The sequence below is a fragment of the Herpailurus yagouaroundi genome, unplaced genomic scaffold (assembly GCF_014898765.1).
Source record: "Herpailurus yagouaroundi ecotype Mexico unplaced genomic scaffold, PumYag 28, whole genome shotgun sequence".
Taxonomy (NCBI): domain Eukaryota; kingdom Metazoa; phylum Chordata; class Mammalia; order Carnivora; family Felidae; genus Herpailurus; species Herpailurus yagouaroundi.
The window spans coordinates 155048316-155073992 of NW_024412376.1; the positions used below are offsets into that span (position 1 = coordinate 155048316).

General features: G+C 33.5%; 1 protein-coding gene across 12 annotated transcripts in view; it reads left to right on the forward strand.

Annotated features, from left to right (window-relative positions):
- The window catches only part of LCORL (ligand dependent nuclear receptor corepressor like), a 176745-nt gene that overhangs the window by 132983 nt on the left and 18085 nt on the right, over positions 1-25677 (forward strand). For 6 of the 12 annotated variants that reach the window (XM_040487204.1, XM_040487210.1, XM_040487198.1 and 3 more), the window contains 2 exons: positions 9877-9970; positions 18247-23057. In XM_040487204.1, the coding sequence (XP_040343138.1) occupies positions 9877-9970; positions 18247-23057 (4905 nt within the window). Of the gene's footprint in view, positions 1-9876; positions 9971-11320; positions 15855-17680; positions 17757-18246; positions 23058-25677 lie in introns of those variants that run through there. The other 6 variants (XM_040487239.1, XM_040487233.1, XM_040487246.1 and 3 more) reach the window with 4 other exon arrangements.

The window sequence follows — 25677 nt, forward strand, 5'->3', positions numbered from 1 at the left end:
TTTTTTTTTTTTTTTTTTTTTTTTTTTTTTTTTTTTTTTTTTTTGAGAGACAGAGACAGAGCATGAACGGGGGAGGGACAAAGAGAGGGAGAGACACAGAATCCGAAGCAGGCTCCAGGCTCTGAGCTGTCAGCACAGAGCCCAATGTGGGGCTCGAACTCACAAACCGCGAGATCATGATCTGAGCCGAAGTTGGACACTTAACCAACTAAGCCACCCAGGCGCCCCAATATTGCACTCAATCTTGATTTTTACCTTAGGACACATTCCTAGAAGTGAAATTGCTGCATCAAGGTGCACACATATAAAGCTGTTAGAAGTTGGAGTGTTCATTCAGTTAAGCAGGTCTTAATCTCAGGATTGTGAGTTCAAGCCCCATGTTGGGTTCAGCGTTGGGCATGAACCCTACTTTAAACAAACAAACAAACAAAAGCTGTTTAGAAGTCAGGATATGTGGGGGAGGGGTGAGTTGATGATTAGAGGGTGATATGGTGGGGGTGTCTCTTGGTTGAAAGGTGGTAATCTAGGTGCTGTTTACATAGGACTGTTTGTGAAAATTTATTAAACTGTATATACTTCTGTGCATTTTTATTATGAATGTTATATTTCAGTAAAAAGTTTTTTAAAAAACATAAATAAGTTTTGAATAAGCATGACAGACACTATCAAATGTGTGGTCAACAAATGTAAAGTCTTCCAATATGACATTATTGTAATAAGTATACATCCCACATTTAAAGTAAAATGTTAAAACTTGAACTTATAGAGTAGTACAATACATGGGATGAAAAATAACCTGTTTAAAAAATATTTTTCAAGTATGGACTTGAAGCCTTTGAAACTTTGTTTTAATTCAGTACTTGTAGGAATAACTGAAGAAAGAAAAAGAGCTGCATTGAAATTCTAAAATGGTATTTGGTGAAATTGTTGAAATCTCATTTAATTTTACCAGTAATATTTGTCTAATGAAATTTAGTGTTATTTATTTTTACATCCTAAATTCACTGTAAGTACTTTAGTTTACATGTAGATGAATGAATTCTGTGGGTTTCAGGAATATATGCACTAAATAAAATGCATCAGAAAGACTATAACTTTCCCTTTTAAAAACATGCTTATAGAGGGAGCCAAATAAGGGAAGGAAAAACTGAATCGATGTGCTACTTTGATAGTTTATTGGTTATTTCCTCTATGACTCTGAACTTGGTGGTTAAACTGGTAACAATAAAAACAATTTAAAAATAAAATTTGGGTAAACCCAAGGGAATGCGTTTTCCACTTTGGATTATTTTGTCAATAAGTCTGTATTAATAAGTTTTATTAATAAGTCTGGGTTAAGAGGGGCACCTGGGTGGCTCAGTCGGTTAAGCGTCTGACTTCGGCTCAGGTCACAATCTTGCGGTTTGTGAGTTCGAGCCCCGCGTCGGGCTCTGTGCTGACAGCTCGGAGCCTGGAGCCTGCTTCAGATTCTGTGTCTCCCTCTCTCTCTGCCCCTCCCCCACTTGTGCTCTGTGTCTGTCTATCAAAAATAAATAAATGTAAAAAAATTTAGAAGAAATAAGTTTGGGTTAAGAATTTTTAATATATGCATGCAAGTATGTGTCCACACACATATTTTAACTACCCAGATCCTTATTAGAAACCACCACTGGTGTCATTTGTTATATTTACTTTCAGGTTTTATTCTATATTTGATTTTTTGGCTTTCTGTATGGTTAATGGTCTGTATCTCTATTCAAGTTTATATCCTACCTTTTTTTTAAAAAAAATGTTTACTTATTTTGTGTGTGAGAGAGAGAGGCAGAGCATGAGCAGAGGAAGTGAAAGAGGGAGACACAGAATCCAAAGCAGTTTCCAGGCTCTGAACTGTCAGCACAAAGCCCCAATGCAGGGCTTAAATCCACAAACCACAAGGTCATGACCTGAGCCAAAATTGGACACTTAACCGACTGAACCACCGAGGCACCTTATCTCCTACCTTTTAAAAACATTATAATAGCAGTTGCAGTGTTCCATGTTTTGTTTTGTTTTGTTTTGTTTTGTTTTGTTTTGTTTTGTTTTGTTTTAATTTATTTTTGAGAGAGAGAGAGAGTGTGAGTGTAGGCGGGGCAGAGAGAGGGAAACACGGAATCCAAAGCAGGCTCCAGGCTCCGAGCTGTTAGCACAGAGCCCGATGCAGGGCCTGAACGCACAAACCACGAGATCATGACCTGAGCTGAAGTCGGATGCTCAGCCAGCTGAGCCACCCAGGCGCCCCGTTCATGTTTTATTAATTACCTTAATGGATATGTTAGACCTAATTCTCAGTACCATAATTTATACAACTATTTGTTAAATATTTATGGTTGTAAAAAAATTACATTTATCAGTCATATTGAAATCTTTCATTTGTCTTTGTACATGAAATCATTTTCACGTTAAATATTTTCTTAAAATGCCTAAAAAAGTGTGAGCATTTTTTTTAAGGCCAAGAAGCAGTTTTTTTAATTTTAGAGAGTGCTCTAGCAGAGGAGAGGGGCAGGGGAAGAGAGAGAGAATCACAAAAAAGCTTCACACTCAGTGCAGAGCCCAATGTGGGGCTCAGTCCCACAACCCTGGGATCACAACCTGAGCTGAAATCAAGAATCGGACACTCACCTGACTTAGACACCCAGGCACCCCAAAATGTGTAAACATTTTTAAGCTTTTTGATAACATATTGCTATGTTTCCAAAAGCGTTGTGTTCCTGAGCTAGTAGTGTTTGACCATGCAAGCTTATTACACCATTGCCAACATTGTAATCTGTTTTGTTAAAACATCACAGATTAGAATTTTGGTTAAAGGCAGACTCTAGAACGTGGCTGCCTGAATTTGAATGGCATTTTCACTGCTTACAACTGTATGATTGTGGGCAAGATAATTGACCTGTCTTTCACTTTCAATGTTACCATTAAAATTTACAAATTTAGGGGCGCCTCGGTGGCGCAGTCGGTTGAGCGTCCGACTTCAGCCAGGTCACGATCTCGCGGTCCGTGAGTTCGAGCCCCGCGTCAGGCTCTGGGCTGATGGCTCAGAGCTTGGAGCCTGTTTCCGATTCTGTGTCTCCCTCTCTCTCTGCCCCTCTCCCGTTCATACTCTGTCTCTCTCTGTCCCAAAAATAAATAAACATTGAAAAAAAAATTTAAAAAAAAATTTGCAAATTTATAAAACCTATTAATATATTGGGTTGTATAAGCACTAAATGGGGTAATACAGGTAATGCTGTTTGTTTTTGCATACTTTATTTGCACTAAAGAAAAATACTGGTTTTATATATTTAGATTTTTTGTGAGTTACTAATATGTTCTAGAAGTCAGCTGAATATGAATAAATTAATAATTTAAATCATAGGAATCTCCTAGAGAGTACAGGAAGAAAAGACCAGAAAGAGCCAAAGGCTGACTAGGACCATACATTGAGGGGCGAAAAGAAAGACAAGACCCATTTAGGGAGATAGATAAGAAGTGATCTGAGACATAAGGTAGAAATAACATTAAGGTATTTATTAACATAGGTTTGCAGTTTGCATCAAGCATTATTAAATGTTAAGTAGCAGTGATTTTGATGAGAGTTTTATTGCTAGTAATAACCATTTTTGTGAAATTTCATTTGGAATATTCTTCCCTCTAGGCAATATAAAATTTATGTGATATTTTCGGGGCATCTGGGTGGCTCAGTCAGTTAAGCGTCCTACTTCGGCTCAGGTCACGGTTTTGTAGTCTGTGGGTTTGAGCCCCGCATTGGACTCTGCGCTAACAGCTCAGAACCTGGAGCCTGCGTCAGATTCTGTCTCCCTTTCTCTGCCCCTCCTCTGCTCATGCTGTTTCTCTCTCAAAAATAAATAAATATTAAAAAATTTTTTAGAATTTAAAATTTATGTGATATTGTCTCCTCTCATTAAAGTGTACTTGCTTTGGGGTGCCTGGTTGGCTCAGTTGGTTTAGTGTCTGGCTCTTGATTTCGACTCATGTCATGATCCTAGGGTCATAGGATTGAGCCTTGTGTCCAACTCCCTGGGCATGCAACCTGCTTCAGATTCTCTCTCCTTCTATCCCTTTCTCCTGCTCATGCTCGCTCACTCTCTCTCTCTCTCAAAAAAATTAACTTGTCTTCGTGAACTGAATCTTACTAATGTTTATATATTTAATATTGGTGATAAATAACGTGGCTTCAAAGACCCATGCCATACTCCAATATGGACTGAGCTTCATGATTTGCCTTGTATAGCCACTGAAGATGCAAAGTGTTGTGAGGAGTTAATAAATATGTTTTTAATGTATGTAATATTCACAGTTAATTGATTAATGATCATCAGTCTTGACAGTAATTTCTGAAGAAAAATCTGTATGATTATTAGAACCTAATGAATATAGAAATTGATTGAAAACCATTCTTAGCCTCTTTATCTTAAGCAGAGTTTCTCTATGTGAAGCTAACCCTCTCTTCCATATAGATATCAACCTTTTGACTGTGTTGTCATTTTCTGAGTGGCTGAACAAAGTTAATTGATTGCATGACTATTTTGTTAGAGTCAGTTGTATGCATGCTTATTATTATGACAAAATTGAGTGAGTCATTGATGAGTCCGTGAATAAGTATTGGAGTACTGTTGCTTTCAGGCCCTGGCTTAGGGACTGGGTATTGTGAGAAAATCAGCCAGGTAATTATGCTTAATTCAATATAATTCTTAAATATATACTTACTAACTTACTTACTCCCCTTACTTACTAACTCCCCTATTGGAGTTTAGGTGCTAAATTAGGCAAATTATAATAATATGTCATAAGTACAGTATAGAAGAATACAAAGGGTATTGTATGTTGTGGGGAAAATTAGAAAAATGTTTGAGGGGATGATTCTGAATGATGTGTGGAAGTTAGCCAGGCCCAGAGAACACAGAGCATACTTTGAAGAATGGACAAAGGCCATAAGATTAGAGATAGGAAAGAATGGTGTCCTTGGAGTGGTGAAATACAATTCTATGTTATAACAGTTGCATTTGTCTCCTTTGAATAGATCCTTGATCAGGAATTTGCATGAAAATACAGAACTGAAAATCTGTTAATGAAAATTCAAATCTTGATTTTAAAAGAAGGTGAATTCTAAAAAAATTAACCCAGTAAAGTGTTTATATCAAGAAATTGCCCAGTTTAGTCATGATTTCAGTTTTTCAAGCATTGGTCCATTTAAAAAGTTATCTCTTGTAGTATAATATATACAGTTTACCTGACCTTGTTGAAAGATTACACTGGCCCCTCTTTAATTCTATACATGTCATATTAGTGTTTGATCGACAATAAGTAAACTGTAGTGTTCAGACCCAGTCTATAACTAGTAAATGGAAATAATCTGTATTTATTATTAGGAAATTTTCAATTGTATAGAAATATACAGTATAATAGTCATGTTCCTGTCACCCAGAACTAATAATATGTTATTTGATCATGTTTGCTTCTGATATGCTTTCTCTTAAGCAACTATCACATCCTTTTGTTTGCTTTTGGAAGCAACCCCTGATAATACCTATTCGTACATTAATAAGCAAAATCTTTTTGTGTGCTTTAGAAGTTCGCATTAATGCATACTAAATGCACTCTTGTTAATTTACTCCTGCAACTTGCCTTTCTTACCAAATTAGCAAAAATTAAAAATCTCAACACCACCAAGTGTTGTCAAGGATGTGGGAAAGAAATTTGGTGATATCTACTAAAGTTCAAACTGTAAAGTCCGGCACTTATACTTCTTGTGTATAACTTAGAAAAATTCTTATACATGAACACAAGAAAGCATTTAGAAGGATTTTCATTTCAATATAGTTTGTAATAGTGTAAAACGAAAACAGCCTTATGTACCTGCCAATAGTTGAATGGTAAATAAATTTCAGTCTGTCTTCTACTTAGTTTAGATTGCCCTAGAGCATACATAATAAGTACTTAGTTTTTATCCATCAAGTTAATTATTAGTACTTTGGAAATATATACACACAAGACAATCTAGTTATGGTGTGCTAACTCCATTCTGAAGGAGTGATTCTTCTAGATGTTATCACTACAGCTAGATCTAAATCAGCAGTAGGAGCAAGAAAATCCCCTTTACCCCCCATTCCTGATCTTTTCATTTTCCGTCATTCTTCCCAAGCTATCTCTCTCCTTTTCTTGTTTTTGCTTTTCTAATTTGGACAGTCCTAGAGGTGACTCTTTATGGTTTTTCTAGCTCTTGAGCTACTGGAGTCATGATATCAGCAAAATACTTTAGTATAGACCAAGGCACTGCTAACAAAAAGTGAGATTTTCTGTGATAACTAAAATTTTTCTAAAAATTCTTTACTTACATATTTATGTATCCTGTATTCACTACATAAGTGTTCATTGATTGAGTGATTTTACTGTGTGACAGAAATATGCTGAAGGAGTATATTTGCCATTTTAACTGGATAACAGACTATAATGTGTTCCTTAAGTTCTCAAATACGTTTAAAGCAAAACATTTAACATAGGTACCCTAGGATGGGGACAAGGCTGTGGGGGAAAAAAATTAAAGCATTTCTCACTCTGGTCACTGTTTAGAGTTTTGAAAAAAGAAGAATCAGGAGTATAAGCCTGATTTGGGTAGCTCTCTTAAAGATGGAACAGGACTTAGGTCTAGTTCATCCTTAAAATTATCTCCAGCCAGGTCCTTGTCTCTAGGAGTGGTCCAAAAAGGACAAGAATGCCTTTATTGCCCTAGCTAGGGAGCAACAACCTAATTTGCGTAGTTAATGTAAAGGAGGAAGAGGAGTTCCTTGTATCTCCTTTTCTTATTTCTGGACTGTGGAATAATTAACTTTAAATCAACCATATCAAAAGTCTAGAAGAGTTTTTTGTTTGTTTGTTTTTTGTGTTTTTTTTTAATTAACTCATTTATTGTTGGTGTTACTTTTGTTAGAAGAGTTTAGAATTGGAGAAATTTCATTAATTCATTTTGTAACATTGACTAGGAATAACAGACTTACGGAGAGCATGTTTTATGTGCTACAAACTACATAAAACAGGAGCAGAATCAAGACTAATGAATTCAGTGTTAAATTTGAATATAAATTAGGTAGTAATGATTTTTTGAAGAAAATGATTTTATAAGGTCTTGAGTTAGCAAAATTTAGTTGTTGAAGAAGAGAAATGAGATAGTAAAGGAAAGGACATTTCTCTCTTTCTTCTTTCAGTAGGTCACAGCACTCTATTCTTTATGAAATACAAATAAATAGATCCCTGGCCTGAGGAATTCAGTCTTGTGGGAGAAAAAGATCTATAAGTCAGTTATTACAAGACAGTGTCATAAGTGTTATAGCATGCTGTTGACACAAGGGAAACAAAAATCTGCTTCTGCTTGGGAGCATGTGGATCTTTAAAGATGAGTAGGAGTTTGACAAGTTGAAAAGGTAGAACACTCTAGGCAGAGGGAACCGTACACTGCAGTTTGAGAGACCTGATACCACATACCATGTTTGAGGAACTGCAAGTAGTTAGGGACACAGGAAGTATGAGGGTTGAGTTGAGTTGGAGACAAAGCATAAAAAATTGAGCTTCATGGGTAGCATGGGATGAGATGCTTCACTTAACAATTTTTTAAGGTACTGTGTACCATATTCTGTGTTTACTTGTCCAGTCTCCCCTTTTAATTCTTCCAAATTCTATTCAGCAAGTATTTACTGAACACTTACTGTGTGCCAGGCACTATTCTAGGCAGTGGGGATATCTGGCTGAATAAAATAGACATGGTCTTTGCCTTCACATAGCTTAGAGTCTGCATGGCTAACAGTGGTAAGTATATAAGCAACTAGAATATGGCATGCTAAGTGCTAAATAATGTAGTGTTGCAGGTATAGGAACCTAGAACAATGACAACCAACCAAATCCAAGTTGCATCCTGAATGATTGAGAGTAAGATTTGGTGAGAATTAGGAGTGTGGGGATAGAAAGAGAGGATTAGGAGTATTCTAACAGAGGAAACTAACAAAGTGTGTAAGCCCAGAGTTGAGAAATATCATACCACTTTCCCAACAGGTTTCCCTCCTCCACCCTTAGCCCCTTGCAGTCCATTCTCACCACAGCAGATTGATCCTTTAAAAGCATAAATTAAAATTGTGTCAGTCTTATGCTCAGAATACTCCAATCCTCCTTTCCTGTCTCTCTCAAAGTAAAATAGAAATTTCTTACTATGGCCTATAAGGCCTAATGTGATCTGCCTTCCTACATTTCTTTCTTTCTTTGTTTCTTTCTTTGTTTCTTTGTTTCTTCCTTCCTTCCTTCCTTCCTTCCTTCCTTCCTTCCTTCCTTTCTGTTATTTGTTTTTGAGAGAGAGCCAGAGTGCAAGCAGGGAAGGGGCAGAGAGAGAGGGAGACACAGAATCTGGAGCAGACTCCAGGCTCTGAGCTGTCCACACAAAGCCTGATGTGGGGCTCAAACTCACAAACAGCGAGATCATGACTTGAGCCTAAGTCAGCCTCTTAACCGACTGAGCCACCCAGGCGCTCCTGCCTTCCTACACTTCTGATCTCATTTCACTCAGCCTGGGTTACTCCACTCCAGCCACCCTGGCTTCTTTGCTATTCCACAAACATTTTAGAAATGATTCCGTATCACAACCTTTGTACAAACTGTTCCTTATAGAAGCTCTCCCCCAGGTAACATGTTTGGTTGGTCATGGTTGGTACCATGACAGTTAGTACTTTTTATTTTTATACCTTTGTTACTGCTGCTTCTAAATTCCTAAAATAGTGCTTTGCACATAGTAAGCACTCCATAAAATTATTATTGAATTATACATAATAATAATAGGTTATGAGTGAGACTGTTTTATTTTCCTGTATTTGTATCTTGCAGGGCACTTAAGTGTTAGATGAATTTATATGGTAACAAGAAAACCCAGTTGAATTTTTTTTAAACCAGCTTGAATTTTTTAGTATATTTTTTAGACATATGTTTTCTTATAATGATTCTTTATAACTTTTCAGTTTTTTAACTATCAGTAAAGAAATATTCACAGTATTATTGAGTGCTGTGTTTCCAATTCATAGTTTATGTTTATTCTTTTTGACCCTCAGATTTGTCAGATTAACATGTCTGAATCATTGATTTTATTTATGGAAATTCAATATTATAACAATAATAAAAACTACATTTTAATAAATACTTAAGCAGTTGTTTTCTAACAGGCTATTTTTCCTAAGATGTCATATTCTTACTGGTTATGTCTTCATTCAGTAACAGATATAAACACTATATTATATAGACAGTGATTCAACTGTTCTATGTTTCAGTTATTTAAAACTGTAAAATCTTACACTGAATTCTAAAAATACATTGGTTATACATAAGAGTCACAGTTTACTACCCAAAGTATATGTTCCACATATTGCTAGTCCTAGTAAATGCTAGTTATTGTTCTCTTATTCATCATCATTTTTTTCTGTGGTCTCTGTTTTGTACAACTTACATCATTCCTACTTTCTCAGAGCATCATCTGGGCAGCCTTGAATAGAAAAAAAAATCATGGATAAGCAGTTAAATGGCTGTTCACTGCACAACAGTGGGAAAGGTGACCAAGTGTTGCTTTTAAACAGATTTTGTATCATAGCCTGTTTGTTTCTTCATATCACTTACAATATGCCAGCTCCTTCTCTGTTCTTTTTTCCTATGTAGTGCCTTCCCAGTCATGTCCTGTTGCTAAAACCACCAAATGAGTTGGTAATGGCCACATGTCAAATACAGGTGTTAATTTTTAGGTCATGAATTAGTAGATCAGCAAAATATGAAATGTTAAAATGTAAGGATTACCTATTTGTCACAAATATAAAGTTTTTTCTCTTGCAAAAATTATAGGGGATGGAGTGTTAGATCTCTCTACAAAGAAAACCAGCATAAAATCTGAAGAGTCATCCATATGTGATCCTTCTTCTGAAAATTCAATGGCTGGGTAAGCAATATCTAGGAAATATAATTTAATATTAATATAAAATTATCTCTACAGAGAACTCTTAATACTACTTTGAGTAGATTGACATATATAGCTTTCCTCCAGAATTTTTGTCACTCATAAGTGTGTGTCTCTCATACCTTTCATTCGTCCTTTCTCTTTCTTTTTTATTCTTTCTGTTAAAGAAAAGTTATCAGAACAATCACCAAACTTTAGTTCATGTTACTAAAATGAACTACCAACTTAACCATAGACTACAAACCAAGAAGCAGGACGAGTAAAGAAAATTTAAAATTCAGTACTCAGGAGGCAATTTTAAGGGAAATATGTGATTTCACTATTTAATTTTTTTAAAACAATCAACAAATTTTAAAAGTACTGTACTTACTAATTCTTACAGTTAGTTTATAATGTTTACATTTTTTTCACTGTGCTTTAGGTGTGGTGGCAAACTTTATATAATATATATAATAATATATATCTAGTAAGCACCACAAAAAGTCCTTTCATGCTTTCAAAGTTCTCATTAATTAAATAATTAGCAGTGAAAATAATTAGCAGTGAAATGCTGTTCTGTTGGATTTTTGGATTTTTATTTAGTAACTTTTGCATCTTCCCATTAACAAACTGCATAGGAAGCTTTTTTGTCACATTTAAATCTTCGATGTAGAGTGTAATTTGTTTCAACTGTAGTAGCTTTTGAATCTTAAGGTACAGTTAGCTTGTGTTTGAGAAACTTTGAAAATTACAATGATATGTTTGAAATAGAGATAACATTTATAGTATCAAATTATTTTACCCAAATATACCTTGTCTACTTGTTTCAAATTTTAAGTTTTTGTCTAGAGAAACATTAGTCTTGTGGAGATATGGGATGTTTGTGTTTGGAAATATTCTTGCTGCTACAAATTTCCTTTAAAGGGGTTGACTCTTTTATTACTTGTTTAGCGGTAACGTCACGTTTCTACTAACAAAAACTCCTTTAGGATTTGGGTATTTTTTATAATGGAACTCTAATTGTACAAATAAAAATTATAAGTATTGCTCTGCAAGCATCTGTCAGAGGAATAGCAACATCATGAGAATATTTTTACAAATACTGAGTTAGGATTTTATGTTCTTGGAAGGTCTGCCTGTTGAGGCCACCGTATGATTGACACATTGTCCTACCAGGACTGTAGCGTTTGCTTTGATAAGGAGTAACTACTACATCTCACAGACTTAAAAAGAGTCATAAGCAGTGATGTTACCTAAGCAAGGAGTATAATAAAGGAGTGGACCCTTCCCTTCCATAGCTGTGTGAGAGTCTCTCATGCATCAGTTTACCATCGTTTCATTCCATCCATCCAGGAGACTACACAGAAACAGAGAGGACTATGTGGAAAGAAGTGCTGAGTTTGCAGATGGTTTGCTCTCAAAAGCTTTGAAAGACATTCAGTCTGGAGCACTGGACATAAATAAAGCAGGCATACTTTATGGCATACCTCAAAAAACTTTACTTCTCCACTTAGAAGCCTTACCAGCAGGGAAGCCTGCATCTTTTAAAAACAAAACTCGAGATTTCAATGATAGTTACTCATATAAAGACAGTAAAGAAACTTGTGCAGTGCTGCAAAAGGTAGCCTTGTGGGCAAGAGCTCAAGCAGAGCGCACAGAAAAAAGTAAACTCAATCTACTTGAAACCTCAGAATTAAAATTCCCAACAGCTTCCAGTTACCTCCATCAGTTAACTCTACAGAAAATGGTTACTCAATTTAAAGAAAAAAATGAAAGTCTACAATATGAAACTTCACATCCTACTGTACAGTTAAAAATTCCTCAGCTCCGAGTAAGTTCTGTTTCAAAACCACAACCTGATGGTCCTGGTCTGCTGGATGTTATGTATCAAGTTTCCAAAACCTCTCCTCCAGTCCTAGAAGGATCAGCTCTCCAAAAACTGAAAAATATACTCCCTAAACAGAACAAAGTAGAATGTTCTGGGCCTGTAACTCACTCAAGTGTTGACTCTTATTTTCTACATGGGGACCTCTCTCCTTTGTGTCTTAATTCTAAAAATGGAACAGTTGATGGAACCTCTGAAAATACTGAAGATGGATTGGATCGAAAAGATAATAAGCAGCCCAGGAAAAAACGTGGCCGTTATCGCCAATATGATCATGAAATAATGGAAGAGGCTATTGCAATGGTAATGAGCGGAAAGATGAGTGTTTCCAAAGCACAAGGAATTTATGGGGTACCTCACAGCACTTTAGAATACAAGGTAAAAGAAAGATCTGGAACACTGAAGACTCCTCCGAAGAAGAAACTCCGATTACCAGACACTGGGTTATATAATATGACAGATTCAGGGACTGGCAGCTGCAAAAACAGCAAGCCTGTGTAGATTACTTGTTAGGAAGATGTTTGTGTGTGTGTGTGTGTGTGTGTGTGTGTGTGTGTGTGTGTGTGTGTTTGCGTGTGAGTATGTGCACAGGTGTGTATTTGTGTGTCTGTATACACACATGTGGGAATTACAGATGCTCACTCTGACAGGAGACATGAAATTTTACAGTTCAAAAACCACTTACATGCCTTTTGAAAAAAAGTTTTATTCAGGGTTTTCACTGTGGACAGAATTATATAGTTGCTTACTTAATTCTGATAGTTTGTATTTAATCCTTGTATAAATAGGTGGAAAGATTCAGGTTTTCTTTAGTAGTCAATAGCATAAAGCGTTGTGGGAAAACAAGTAATTGTCGAGTGAAACATTTTTATTGGTGAAAGACCACTCCAGCCATTCAGTTGAACCATCTTATAATGGAAATAAGATATTAATAGTTCGTAAACATTTTTACATAATATACTTACGGCTATTGTAAGTATATCAGACAACCAATCAGAGTTTAAATAGACAGCTATCTCCATACTAAGAAAAATTAATATATACAGTATTACACTACAGTGTATTCTATGAAATATGAAATGCACTCAAGTGCATCCACCAGGAATAGAAAAGAAAACCTTAAATGATATGTATAATGAAATTTAATATTTATCATTTAATAGTTGATTTGCAGGAAGTTGGGGTTTATAAGGTATATACTTTTTAAGAAAACTGACACATAGTTAACCCCAGCAGCTATAGAATCCTTTAATATAAGATGGAATACTAAGAACAAAAAGTAATTTAAATTTAATTATTAAAATAATTTAATTTTGTTTTTCATTTGAAAAATAAGCTAATGTGTAAGGTTAGAAAAGAAAGTTGGAATGCAACTTAGAGCATGTTTATAATGTGCACAGAAAAAGCTTGAGAATGATAATTTTGGTTTAAATGTGCTGGTTAGTTGATGTTATGACTACTTTAAATTTTAAGGATTGTGACACACTCCTACTATTGAAAAACCTCAGTGTAACTTTAATATATTTGCTGCTGTGACATTTCAAAACATTTTCAGTTTATCAAAATGAATTACAGATTTCATTTTGGTGGGCGATACATTATCATTTTGCTAATAACCAAATTTGCAGTTTGTTCAGGGTCTTGAATAGATTTACAGATATTTAACACTGAAGCTGTTTTGAACTTTCAGTAATGTAAACTCTACTAATTGGGTAGTTAGAAGCTGGGCAGTGCATTTTAACTTTTACAGACTCATAAGAGAGACCAATAATTTTTATATAGCAGTTTTAAAATGTGGTTCAGAGTATCCATGTTGGATTTATGGAGTATGCAGTGGTAAAATGTTATAAAGCATGTGCCTCCATATAAAGAATGGGGATTTGCTTCATATATTCAGAATTCTCCGAGTGCCCCTTTCTCTGTTAAAATTCAGGTTCTGATCATTTTTCTAAGCCAATTTTCCTAAGTCCAAAAGGAATACTTAAAGCTGAATTTAAAAAATAAGTGCACCTTGTCAAATACTTGTGTTTTTACACTTGTGTTTGTGTGTAACTAATAATCTCATATACATGTAATACTAAAGAGATTTTCAGCTATTACATTTAAAAACTGCTTACATATGTTTAAAGAAACTGAAGAGTGGGAAGCTACACAACCAAGTAGTTATTTGGTCTCTTAGAGCTACACTGAACCCTCTTCAGCTTAATGTTACCTGCATACTAGGGTATGAATCCTCTTGCTCTGTTTTTGTTTTTGTTTTTTTCCAAGTAAGTATACATAACGGATTGCAAAACAGCAGATGTCAGGGTCATCTTTCTTTTTAAAGAATTAAGCCATATTTTGTGAGGGCCAGAACTTGGATTATTTAATATATTTCCCCTCCCCCCCCCCATTGAAAAACACAGTTAAAAGATAAAGTAAATGTTTCAACACAATTTTATTGACCTCTTTATACAGAATTTTACTTGCAAAATTTGGGGGCCTGAATGCATTACATAATATTTATATTGAGCTTTTTTATTCCTCACACTATATTTACATTAATAAATTGATTGAGAAGTTTATAGAAAAGGGATACTTACAGAACACTTTTATATCATTTAAAAGATGACCTGACCAAAAACTTTACAGGATTCATAAAATCAGGGATCATTTTGCTATTGACTTCACAGTGATCAGTAGTTTTATAGGTAATATTATAGTTAATTTGCAGCATTTAGTATTTGTATTATTTATTTTTGGTCAGAAATAGTAAATTAAATATTTTTTGATAGTTTATAGGTAATGATCAACCCATAACTTTTAAAAGAAACAAAATGTTTCTAATTATTGAGTTAACTTTTGATTATACAAACTAGGAAAGGCAGGGAAATTTATGGGTTCCCCTTCTCCCCAATGATTCTATTAAGATGTTCTTTATGTTAAACTTTCAAAGTACTTTATAAATTTAGTTACCAGTTACTACTTATTAATTGACAGTTTTATGAAAAATCCAGTTTCAGCAGACTTTTAATGAAGGTGAAAGCAACCCTTATATGCTTTCTACTTATTTGAATGTTCCTCAAGTATTTTATATTTAAAAAAAAAAAAAAAGAAGGAAAAGAAAAAACAGTGCCTCTGTTTTTAGAAAACTACTGCTCAGTAAAGTTGTTTAAACCATTTCTGGTAGCTAACGACAATTTTATATTAAATTGTATACTAACTTTAGTGAGACTGATTTTTTTAGTTGTTTACAGTACAAATACTTGTATTTGTTTTTTAATTGCAGTATTTCCATTGTCGCAGTAATTTAGTAAAACTCTGTGGCTGCCTTGATTTTGACAGATTTTGTTAATATAAACTGATTGTTAGGCAATTAGTTATATTTATGCATAAATCAATTGCACTATAATTCATGAATTATTTATTACAATATTTTCTAATGAATTCATGTATCTGTCTTGTGTTGTAAATGTACTGTAATTCTGTTCCTACTTTGTGTTGTTATATATCTAAATCTGATTGTATGAATCTTAATTGTTCAGTTAACGTGTTTCTAGGTTGTAATTTGTAGTAAAGCACTTCAATGCTTTTGCACTTAAATTTACAACACTGTTGGTGTGTGATTGATTTACTCATTCAGTAAAAGAAAAGAAAAGAAAGAAAAGAAAAAAACTGACTACACTGACTTTTTTGATTCACTATAGGAATGAATTTTATTTTTATTAATGTGAGAAATTGACTTTCTCCAAAGAACTATTTCAACAACAAAATTTGCAATGGGCAAAACTGATAGTAACATACAAAAAATGGGCAGGGTGTTTTGGTTTGTAAATCTAACAGGAAAAGTTTAGAAAAAATTTTAACATTAAAAACAAGGGAGCTGTGAAAGATATGATTATGGTACCTTTACATATAATCACTTGAGAATAGAGTCTAGTTTGGAGATTTATGTGTATTCAACTATTATTTACTCATATTAGATTGTTCTTTGAGTCTCTAAACTGCAAGAAAGATGAAAAAATTTGGAGCCAAATAAAAGTATTATGGAATTTTATAGTTTGAGAATTTAGTTCTCTAATATCTGATATGTGTGTATCAGATATAATCTAATACTTGAATATCCAGTTAGTAACTTTATGAAGTTATTCTTCATATACCATTAGATGGAAATTACTGACCACTGTGGTATTTTGGAATTTCCATTATTGGAAGTAATAAACTGAAAAAATAAAAATAAAAGTAATAAACTGAATAAGAAATCTTTTTAAATTTTAGACTTTCTTGAAATCTCAGAAGAGATGTAAAAATCTTGTGGTTTTCAGAATAGTTAACACGTCATTAGTTTTAATTATTTCTACTTCTATACTTGACTTACTAACAGATAAAACATTTAAGCATTGAGGAAGTGTTATGAAAGCATATTAATCTTTAAAATATGGTGCAATGTATTTTTCTAAGAAACATAAAATCTCTTTAATTATTTAGTAACAGGTATGTTTAATAGCCCATAGCATAACTTTAAAGAAACTGTTGAAGTGCATCTATCAGAACGTTTTTGGGTTTTCTTTTGCTTATATGAAAATTACAATTTTTACTTTGCTGGAAAAGAGAATAATATCACATATCTTCATATTTGATAGTTAACATTTCCTAATGTCCTTGTTCTCCATATATTTTTTGAATTACCTAATAGTGAATCTTGAGAATCAGTTCCATCATTTACTCCCAAACGTAATAAAATTTACAAATATATATATATATATACACACACACATATATATATATACATATTTTTTTTTCCAGAAAGGAAAGGATATTGGGGTCATGTCTGTGGACTTAAAACATTTTATTATCAATGTCACATCTTTTCTCACGAAACTTTTCTCAAGAAACTGCTTTTTGTCAAACCACATGTTAGTTTTGGTGAAATATTGGTTGAATCTAGTAGAGTTATCATTTTTCTAGAAAACTTCTGATCTAGTGTTCAAAATTTACTTTGGTGTTTTTGCTTCTTAAATAACATAATATTTTTTAAATGTAGATGAAATATTGCATCTTTATCTGTGATACAAGCCAGTTTTAATGAGCAAAATAAATTTAATTTCATTTTTCATTTTAAAATTCCTTTAATTTTAGTATATATGAATATAATCACCCTTTATTTAAACAAAATACAGTCTTCTGTAGCACTTCATAATCAGTATATCCTAATTCCAGCCCTAAATAAAATTCCTACAAACTAGGAACTACTAACAATAATAGCAAAAATAAGAAATCATGAATGGGAGGCTATTTTCATGTACAGAGTTTGGTGATATGTTTAATTTAAAAAGATACTTTTCTGAAACAGAATTCTTTTAATACATTTTATTCTTCTTGCTGCTGGTATTGGATTAAAAATTTTTTGGGGCGCCTGGGTGGCGCAGTCGGCTAAGCGTCCGACTTCAGCCAGGTCACGATCTCGCGGTCCGTGAGTTCGAGCCCCGCATCGGGCTCTGGGCTGATGGCTCAGGGCCTGGAGCCTGTTTCCGATTCTGTGTCTCCCTCTCTCTCTGCCCCTCCCCCGTTCATGCTCTGTCTCTCTCTCTCCCAAAAATAAATTGAAAAAAAAAAAAACGTTGAAAAAAAAAATTTTTTTTTGTAGACTTCTGCCTTGGTTGCTAAGTAATCCTGAGTCTTAGTTAAAATTAGATGTAAATTAGTTTCTTCAGTGGGACATTTTCCAGCATTTGAAATTAGATAATTAGGTAAGTAATGCCTTTAGTCTTCATGTAATTACTTTAGTATTTAAAATCAATTCAAAATAGATTTTATTTTTAAATAGCTTAAATTTTTTTTATTATTAGGTTAAAATGCCTGCAGCTTAATCTTAGAAAAGATACTCTGTTATTTATATGAAATCCAAATTCTTTAATTTTCCTTGTAAGTATGCAAAGATTTCTTTTATTAATAATTTTATTTCACTACCTTGAAAAAATATTTTAAAGTTTTCTCCTACATCTTATTTTTCTTATTTGCACTAAATCAGATTGATAATTATCAAAATAACTTCTAAAATGTCTACTTTATAAAAATGTAACTCCTTCTGAAGCACTTTCATTAAATATTCTTAGTACATCCAAAGCACTAAACATTAGCAATCTGTAAATATAATCATATCTTTAATCAGATTTTGTATCCTAAAACTAGGGCTTTCTTTTGACTATTATACTTGCCATAGGAAATTAATTATCATCAGTGTTTCATTATATTTTTGCTGAATGATAATCAAGATGTCATTGTTGCAGCTCTATAGGAGTTAGAAGTCCCACAATACCAAAATTTCTTTTGTTCAAACTCTGTTAAAATTATAACTCCTTATAATACTGGTATTTTTGCTGTAATTCATTTTTTGTTTGATTTTTATTTTTAGTTCAACTGTTGATGCAAAATCAGAGGAAGCTACTAAAATGGAAAAAGGAAAATCAGCATTAAGCAAAGTTTTGGAATCTTTGTGCATACATCACCAGCAACAAGTTTTGGCCATGTTGAAATTTCTAGTCCAAGAGCAAAATGCTGCTTCTCTTTGCTATTGTAATACATCATATACTGTGTCTTCAGAATCTCAAAAGCCCCTAATTGAAGATGATTTACATGGTCTATTCTGTAGTTGTGAATATAGGCTGGCAGAAAGAGGGTGTTTACAAAATGAAAGACAAAGCCCTGGTGTTGTGCCTCTGCCAGTCTGTATTAAAGATTTACATTGTTTATCTTGCCAAACTATAACTATTGAACACATTATGACAGTAGTGAATAGAGGAATTGCAAACAGTTATAATTCTCACAGGTGCTATTCTGGACTATTACCAAACATTCACTCTACAAAATCAACCTTTCACACTCCTCTTTCATCAAGGGACATATGTGATGTTTCAGTCAGTCTTAAGGATGTTTGTAGATCTCGAAGTCCATCACCCCCACCATTATCACCTGTACAGACGGAAGGATTTGAAAAATTAAAAGATGTTGTCTCAGAGCTCTCAGCCTTAGAAAATAACAGACTTGAAATAAACATTAACCAGCCTCCCTCTCTCACACCAGCAGAAATAAACAGTGACAAGACTGATCACGAAGGTAAAATACATAAAACTAAAAAATTCAGCAACTCGGATTCTTTGCTCCTGGAAGGCAGTGGTAATTGTACTACAAATCAGGAAAAAGGTGAAACTACTGTAATTTTTCAAGATTTAATGGATCGTATTAATGAAAAATTAAAATCAATAGAAACTACAGATATGGGAAACCTTGTAAAATTATCTAGCAGTGATTGTAATACAGATAATGATTTAAAATTAAGAGATTTAATAGCTTCTCTCTTGCATAATGCCAAGGCCAGTGATTACAGTTTTATGGAATTGCTGAGTCAACATGATAAAAAGGTAGAGAATAAAATTATTCAGACAAGATTTCGAAAGCGTCAAGAAACTTTACTTTCAGTGCACAACTCTCCTGATTCACCCACGTTTAGAAGGCAGTCTTTGCAAATAAAAAGAGAACTTGCCAGTCTTGATGAAAATTTTGCAAGAAAAAGATACACTGAAAAAAATTCAAGGAAGTTGACACGCAACGATGAGATATTTTCAATGGACAGAGAGGAATTCTGTCATTGCCAAGGGTCTTTACAAAATTCTAAAAGCTTGCAAGAAAATAATCATGCAGAAACATTTTCACCAGATTGTGCATTGCAGTCATTGCAACTACCTCTTCATAGTTTAGAAACTAACTTAGCTTTTGATGCATTTTCAGAAAGCTTTAAGACAACTTCCCCTGGGAAAATGAGCATAACAAAATTACAGGAGAAATCTGCAGCTGGAAAAAGACTTTTGCAAAATCACAGGAAGAATCCAAAACTGGAGAATACCAAAACTCCTTTGAAAAGTGATGTTCCTGGACTTTTGAGCAGAACTAAACGACACATTGTGCCCCCAGGATGGTATTCTATATATGTAACAAATAATTATGTTTTCAAAAAATCCCCTAAGGCCAAAAAAATTTCTGATTCTGCAAAAAAAAAAGATCCAGTGAAAAATACTCAAATTGAAAGCTCACACAATATAGATCTAAACAAAATTGCAATGAATTCCAATTTACAAGTTGTTGTGGAACGTTTGGAAGATACAATAAATATGGCCAAAAAGTCTTGGAATAATCACTCATTATCTGAAGGATGTAAGACATCCAAGAAATTGATAGAAATTCATGGTAAAGATCAAGATGCAGGAAGAAACATGACACTAACTGTAAGCAGAACAACATGCAAAGAGCAGAGTTTATCAAAATCTGTGGTAGCAGCCAGTAATATCAAAAGCAGTCATACACCTACAATAGATTTGAATAGCAAAAGACTTGATAATCCAGAAAATTCATCTATTTTAGATACGAGTAGCTTGATTTCCAGTGTTCAAAATGTGCCAACAAAATACGAGACCATTGAAAGCTCTTTTTCCAGCTATTCTAGTCCTATCAAACTCATGTTTTTATCTGAGGTTAAAAGCAGTGAAGGAGTCAAATATACTTTAACTTCAATCGGTACTTCCAAGTCAAATGCTGATCTTCCTTCTGAAAAATATCCAAGTCATGATGCAATTGAAAAACAACCAGAAACAAATGAGGATATCCCAGATGCTAACTTTGAAAATTATAGTTCTAATCGTAATGGTAGTGACACTCTTCAGGGAGAACTAAACAAATTTAATTGTGCAAAAGAAACTACAGAATCCCCTGCAATGTTTATAGATGATGTGAACAGTGATGAGCCACAAGACAAACCTAAGGAAAATCCAAGCAATGATACTGATTCATCTTTTAAACGAAAACCAGGTAGACCTAAAAAGATAGGTCCCCAGGTTGTGAAACAAATTAAGCGGCCAATTGGAAGACCACCAAAACCTAAAACCGATCAAACAGACATCACCATTTGCCAAAATGAATCATCTAGTACTGGAAAGAAAAGTCCAGAATCCCTCCTATCAGAAGTGAAAGAAGGTATCTATAAAAAGAGTATTACCGTAACTGTTATTTATGGAAGATCAAGAAGAACTAAAAGGCATGTTTCTGAAGGAACTGTAAACATAAGCAATGTTATATCTTTCAGCAATAATGCTGATTTTCCAACTGAATGTAATAGTCTCAGAAATATTAGAGAATACAAAATTGACTCAGGTGAAAGAAGTGCTATTTCAACTTTGACTACCGAAAGTGAGATCTTGGGGTCTGGCTTTGAATATATTAGGCCCATCAAGAACAAGTCTGTGATACCTCAACCTTCCAAGAACATTATCCGACCAAATCAGAAGCCTTTTGCAGTAATTAGGAAGCCTGGTAGACCTGCAAAAGTGAAAATCTCTGGCATATCTGTGACTATTAATAGAGTTTCACCTCAGGAGAGAGAAGTAAGTATTAGCAGCTGTTTGCCTCCTTTAGAACAAGAAAATATATTAGAGAAAAATCTGGCTGAAGAAAAGTATGATCACCAATGCAATAAGATGGACACAAGGCACACTGAAGCTGACATATTTAAGAATGGATCAAAAAGTATGGTTGCTGCTATACCTTTGAGACATTCTATTAGGGATAGAAAGCCATCTCTCCATCTCGTACATCCATTAGCATCTTCCAGCTCACTTATTTATAGAAATACTCTGCTCCGTAAATCATATAAACTCCATTTGCAGAAAGGTAAAAGTGAGAAGGAAAAACATAGGCAGTCAAGGATAAAAATAGCTTCAAAAGGTACCCCTGGACTTAGAAATTCAAAGAATGCAAAAATGTGTTTGGAAGATAACAAATTAATACCCATTTCTGAAGTATCCTTGGACCCTATAATTTCATCAAACCCTTTGCTCAGGTGGTGGGCTGCTTCTACTTCAAATGATTCCTTATTAGAGGAATTAAACAATAGATTTGAGCAAATAACAAATGCTTGGGTGCAAGTGAGTGGAGATGAAGCTGAAAACTGTGTTCATAAAAAAAGAGAACGCATTGAAAGTGATAATTTCAAAATAGCAAACCCTTTGGAAACCTGTCTTTTAGAACTTGAAGTTTCACCTGTAAAAATGCTTTTTCGGAAAAAGTATGATTTGAATGAACTCTGTATCTGGTTTATGCAAACAACAGAAACACAGTCTCTTTCACTAGTTAGAAAAGCAAATGCTCGAAACCCTTTGGAAGTAATAAATACCAGAGGAATTAAATTAGGGACCAAATATTCTCATTTTAATACTAGCCCCTTCAGAAAGCACCTTAAAAAATTTGCACTGTCTTCTCCTTCAAAATCAGCAGGGAAGTTGCATATACTACATAAAATAGTTAGCTCTCCACTGTTAAATGTGAGAAGTAATTTAACATTAGCTAGATTAAAAAGAACTGAGTTTAAGAGGTTGCAGCACAAAAGGTGGAAAAGAGAGGGAAAGCCGCACAACTATGGAACAGTTGATTGGATCTCTAAAAGAAGGAACTTAAGATTTTTCTGCCAGAATCAATTTTTAAAAAAGACTGAGGGGGGAACAAATGCTGACATCCCACTCCAAGGAAAAAACACAATAGATAATCAGTTTATTTTGCCACCTGAGATCAGAGATGACTCTTTGCAACAGAAGGTGGCAATGTCTGACTTGAAAACACATGCTAATTTAGAGAATAATTTTAAGACAGAAGCAAAGGAGAATGGAACAAATTACAACCAAAAAGGTTTTGAAAAGGGATCAAGACTAGGAAATGTATGTCCACATAATTGGAGGTCAAAAACCTTAAAAGATTGTAGAATATTTTTGAGGAAGATCAACTATCTTGAACACAGAAATACTTTTAAGCTAAATACAATCATTTACTCTCCTGAATCTATTGGCAGTGGAACTAATCATCAGACTCACATAGAAGAATCAAAGCGCTTTACGTTAAGATCCCATTCTGCTAGGCAAAATTCTTTTAAAAAGCAATCTAAAGAAATAGAAAATGCTAAAACAAATAGTCCTTCAACCGATAAATTTCCTGGCCAACTTGACAATAGTAGATTAAATAAATGTGTTAACTATGACAAGAATCCTGATAGTTCTGACGTTCTTAGCAAATTGAACAAAAGAAAAAGACCGCCATGGAAGACCACAGAAATGTCAACAAAAAGACATAAACGACAGTCTTGCAACAGTGGACAAATGGCAAACTATTATTCAAAATCCCAACTAGGTAAGTTTTTCTCTACTTAATTTTAAAGTTTCATTGTAGGTGCCTTGAGTAAAGTATGTGATAATGGGTAGAAAAGGAACAGCTGATTTAGTTTCAATTTATTTCCAAAATATTTGGACGACCTAATTTCTTGGCACCTAGTATGAAACTCAATGAAATTAGGTTCTACTAAATGTACCCGTGCGCTTCCCTACATCTTAATGAGTCCAAGATTTTAAACAAATTAAAATATATTTAGTAGAGCCATAGCTTCTAAACAAATCATTAATTTACAAGTTATATTATCTGTTTTTGTATTTGATCTAATATAAAATATAGAAAACAGTTTGAATGGTAAATGTGCCTAAGGAGCTATCTAAAAATTAACTGCTACACTATAGGATAATATATATTTATTGTCTTGATAAATTAATAACTTTGAGACCATGTGGAAAGAAGTAAAGACTATCTCATTGCTAAATTGATGAGGTCTGTAACATATATAATAATTATGGGATATCAGTTGCACTTTCACCATTAAGTTGTTACACCCTTTGGTACTAATTCGGGAACCATTTTAAGACTCCGCATATTTAAATAGAGTCAAAGAACAAGATATTTTCTTCAGTAAATAAGCAAACTTGTTGAATAGTTTTTTTCATAGTAGACATTGAACTAGATTCTATGGATATAAAGATGAGATTTCTTTCCAGAGATAATCTATAGCCTAGCAAGGGAGAAAGTCATATGCAGGTAATTTTAAGGTAATGCTAAATTTAGAATGCAAACGGAAATTACTTTAGTAAGTAATTATGTGCTTTACTTACTATGCAGGCCTGACATTGGTGCCTTGAGGAGACTGTTACCCTTAGAACCTAGCAAAGCAGGATTATGAGCACCATAATTGCCAATGTAGCCATTTCCATCTCTGCTTGATAGGTGCTAGACAGTTCAGGATGTGAAAGAGTGCCAGGTTACATTTGTAAATTTAAGGAAATTTTATCAAATGGTTGCATTATTACATTGTATATTTTAGGGGCCTTTTTGAGGGGCTTATGGAGATATTGGTGGCTTTATTTTTGTCACCTTTTTAAAACGTTTTTAAAAGCTAAAAAACCACTATCGAGTCTTATATTAAGATATTAAAAGCAATAATTAAACTCAAGTTTTAATAAGTAGATGATTATAATGACCCCCAAAATTTGATTAATTGAATGAGTTTAAAATACCTATTCCATAATATTTAACATGCATTAAATAAAAATTTTAACTTTGCAACATGCAATGATTAAAGCTTTATTATTGGGCAAATTAGAGTCTCCATTATGAAAGATGAATCAAATCTAAAAATAATGTCCTTTGTTTCTTGTCCTCAGGATAACTAAAAACAACATAACAAATAGTATGTCAGGAAAAGAGGGAAGAAGCCTGATAGTGATTTTTTAAAAAAACTTACAATTCACCTAAAACCATACACACATATTTTTAAAAGACTGTCGTGAATGCAGTATAAAGTGCAGTGTTTCATTCTTAATTCTTTATATCATTCTCATTTCATGTCGTTAGAGTTTACCAAAGACAGTTTGCATTAACTCATTTTACAACAGAACCGTATTTTGTACTTTTAGCTTCTTAACCATTGTATCTTCCTAAGTTATAAACATAAAGTTTATTTTAATGATTATCTCAGTAAATATGAGATCACCCAAGAAAAATAAGATGGAAGATGCCTAAATATTACTTTCCAAATTAATCTCAAAATTCTTCTGTTAAATTTTAAAAATTTTAGTATCATATGTTAAGAGTTGTTTTTCACCTTTTCTCATTTTTAAAATTACTGGTACGATTTCTTGTTCTGCTTAAAATTTTATTTATCTTCTACTGATAACTTTCCTTCTTTATTTTTTAACATTCTTTTTTTTTTAATCAACAAGGACATTATTTTTACAGAGTTGTATTTATAGCAATATTTGTTATATTTATCTGATTTTAAAATGTTTCTTAAGGTGTTATTTTTTTTCTCATTATTCTTGGTATTCCATACTTCTTAATGCCTTTTTGGAAATGACACAAATTCATTATTAGTTTTATATGTTTTTCTTCTTCATAGAATAATTAGTGATTGGAGATTTGAGAGAGTCTTAATTAACAACAAGGAGTTCTCTAGGAAAATTCATAAGGCAATGTATATAATGAATTATGGAATATTTCTATTGATGAAAAGTTTTGTTTCTACCATAAGTGTCTTGTTTTTATACATTTCAAAATTACTGTCCAGATAAAAGTTTAACACATAGGAATTTTAGAATTTATACTTCACTACATTTGTATTGCTATATATCAATTGTAGACATGGAAAGCAAAGAAGTGCAATTCTGTCCTATTCTTAGTTCAGTAAATACTTAATGAATGCCTACAATATGCTCTTAGACACCATAGGAAGTTCAGAAAGTTCCCTTTCCATCTAAATAAGAAAACAAGACTTGTATGTATGTACTCAACAAAGAGTATATCTTATGTTTTAAGTGGGATATTATATTACTACTAATTAAAGGGATAGAATGGTTAAAGTCATGGTTTGTGTTCTCATGGAGTTTATCATTTTCATGGGGGACAGTGAATAGGCAATTACAGTAGAAGG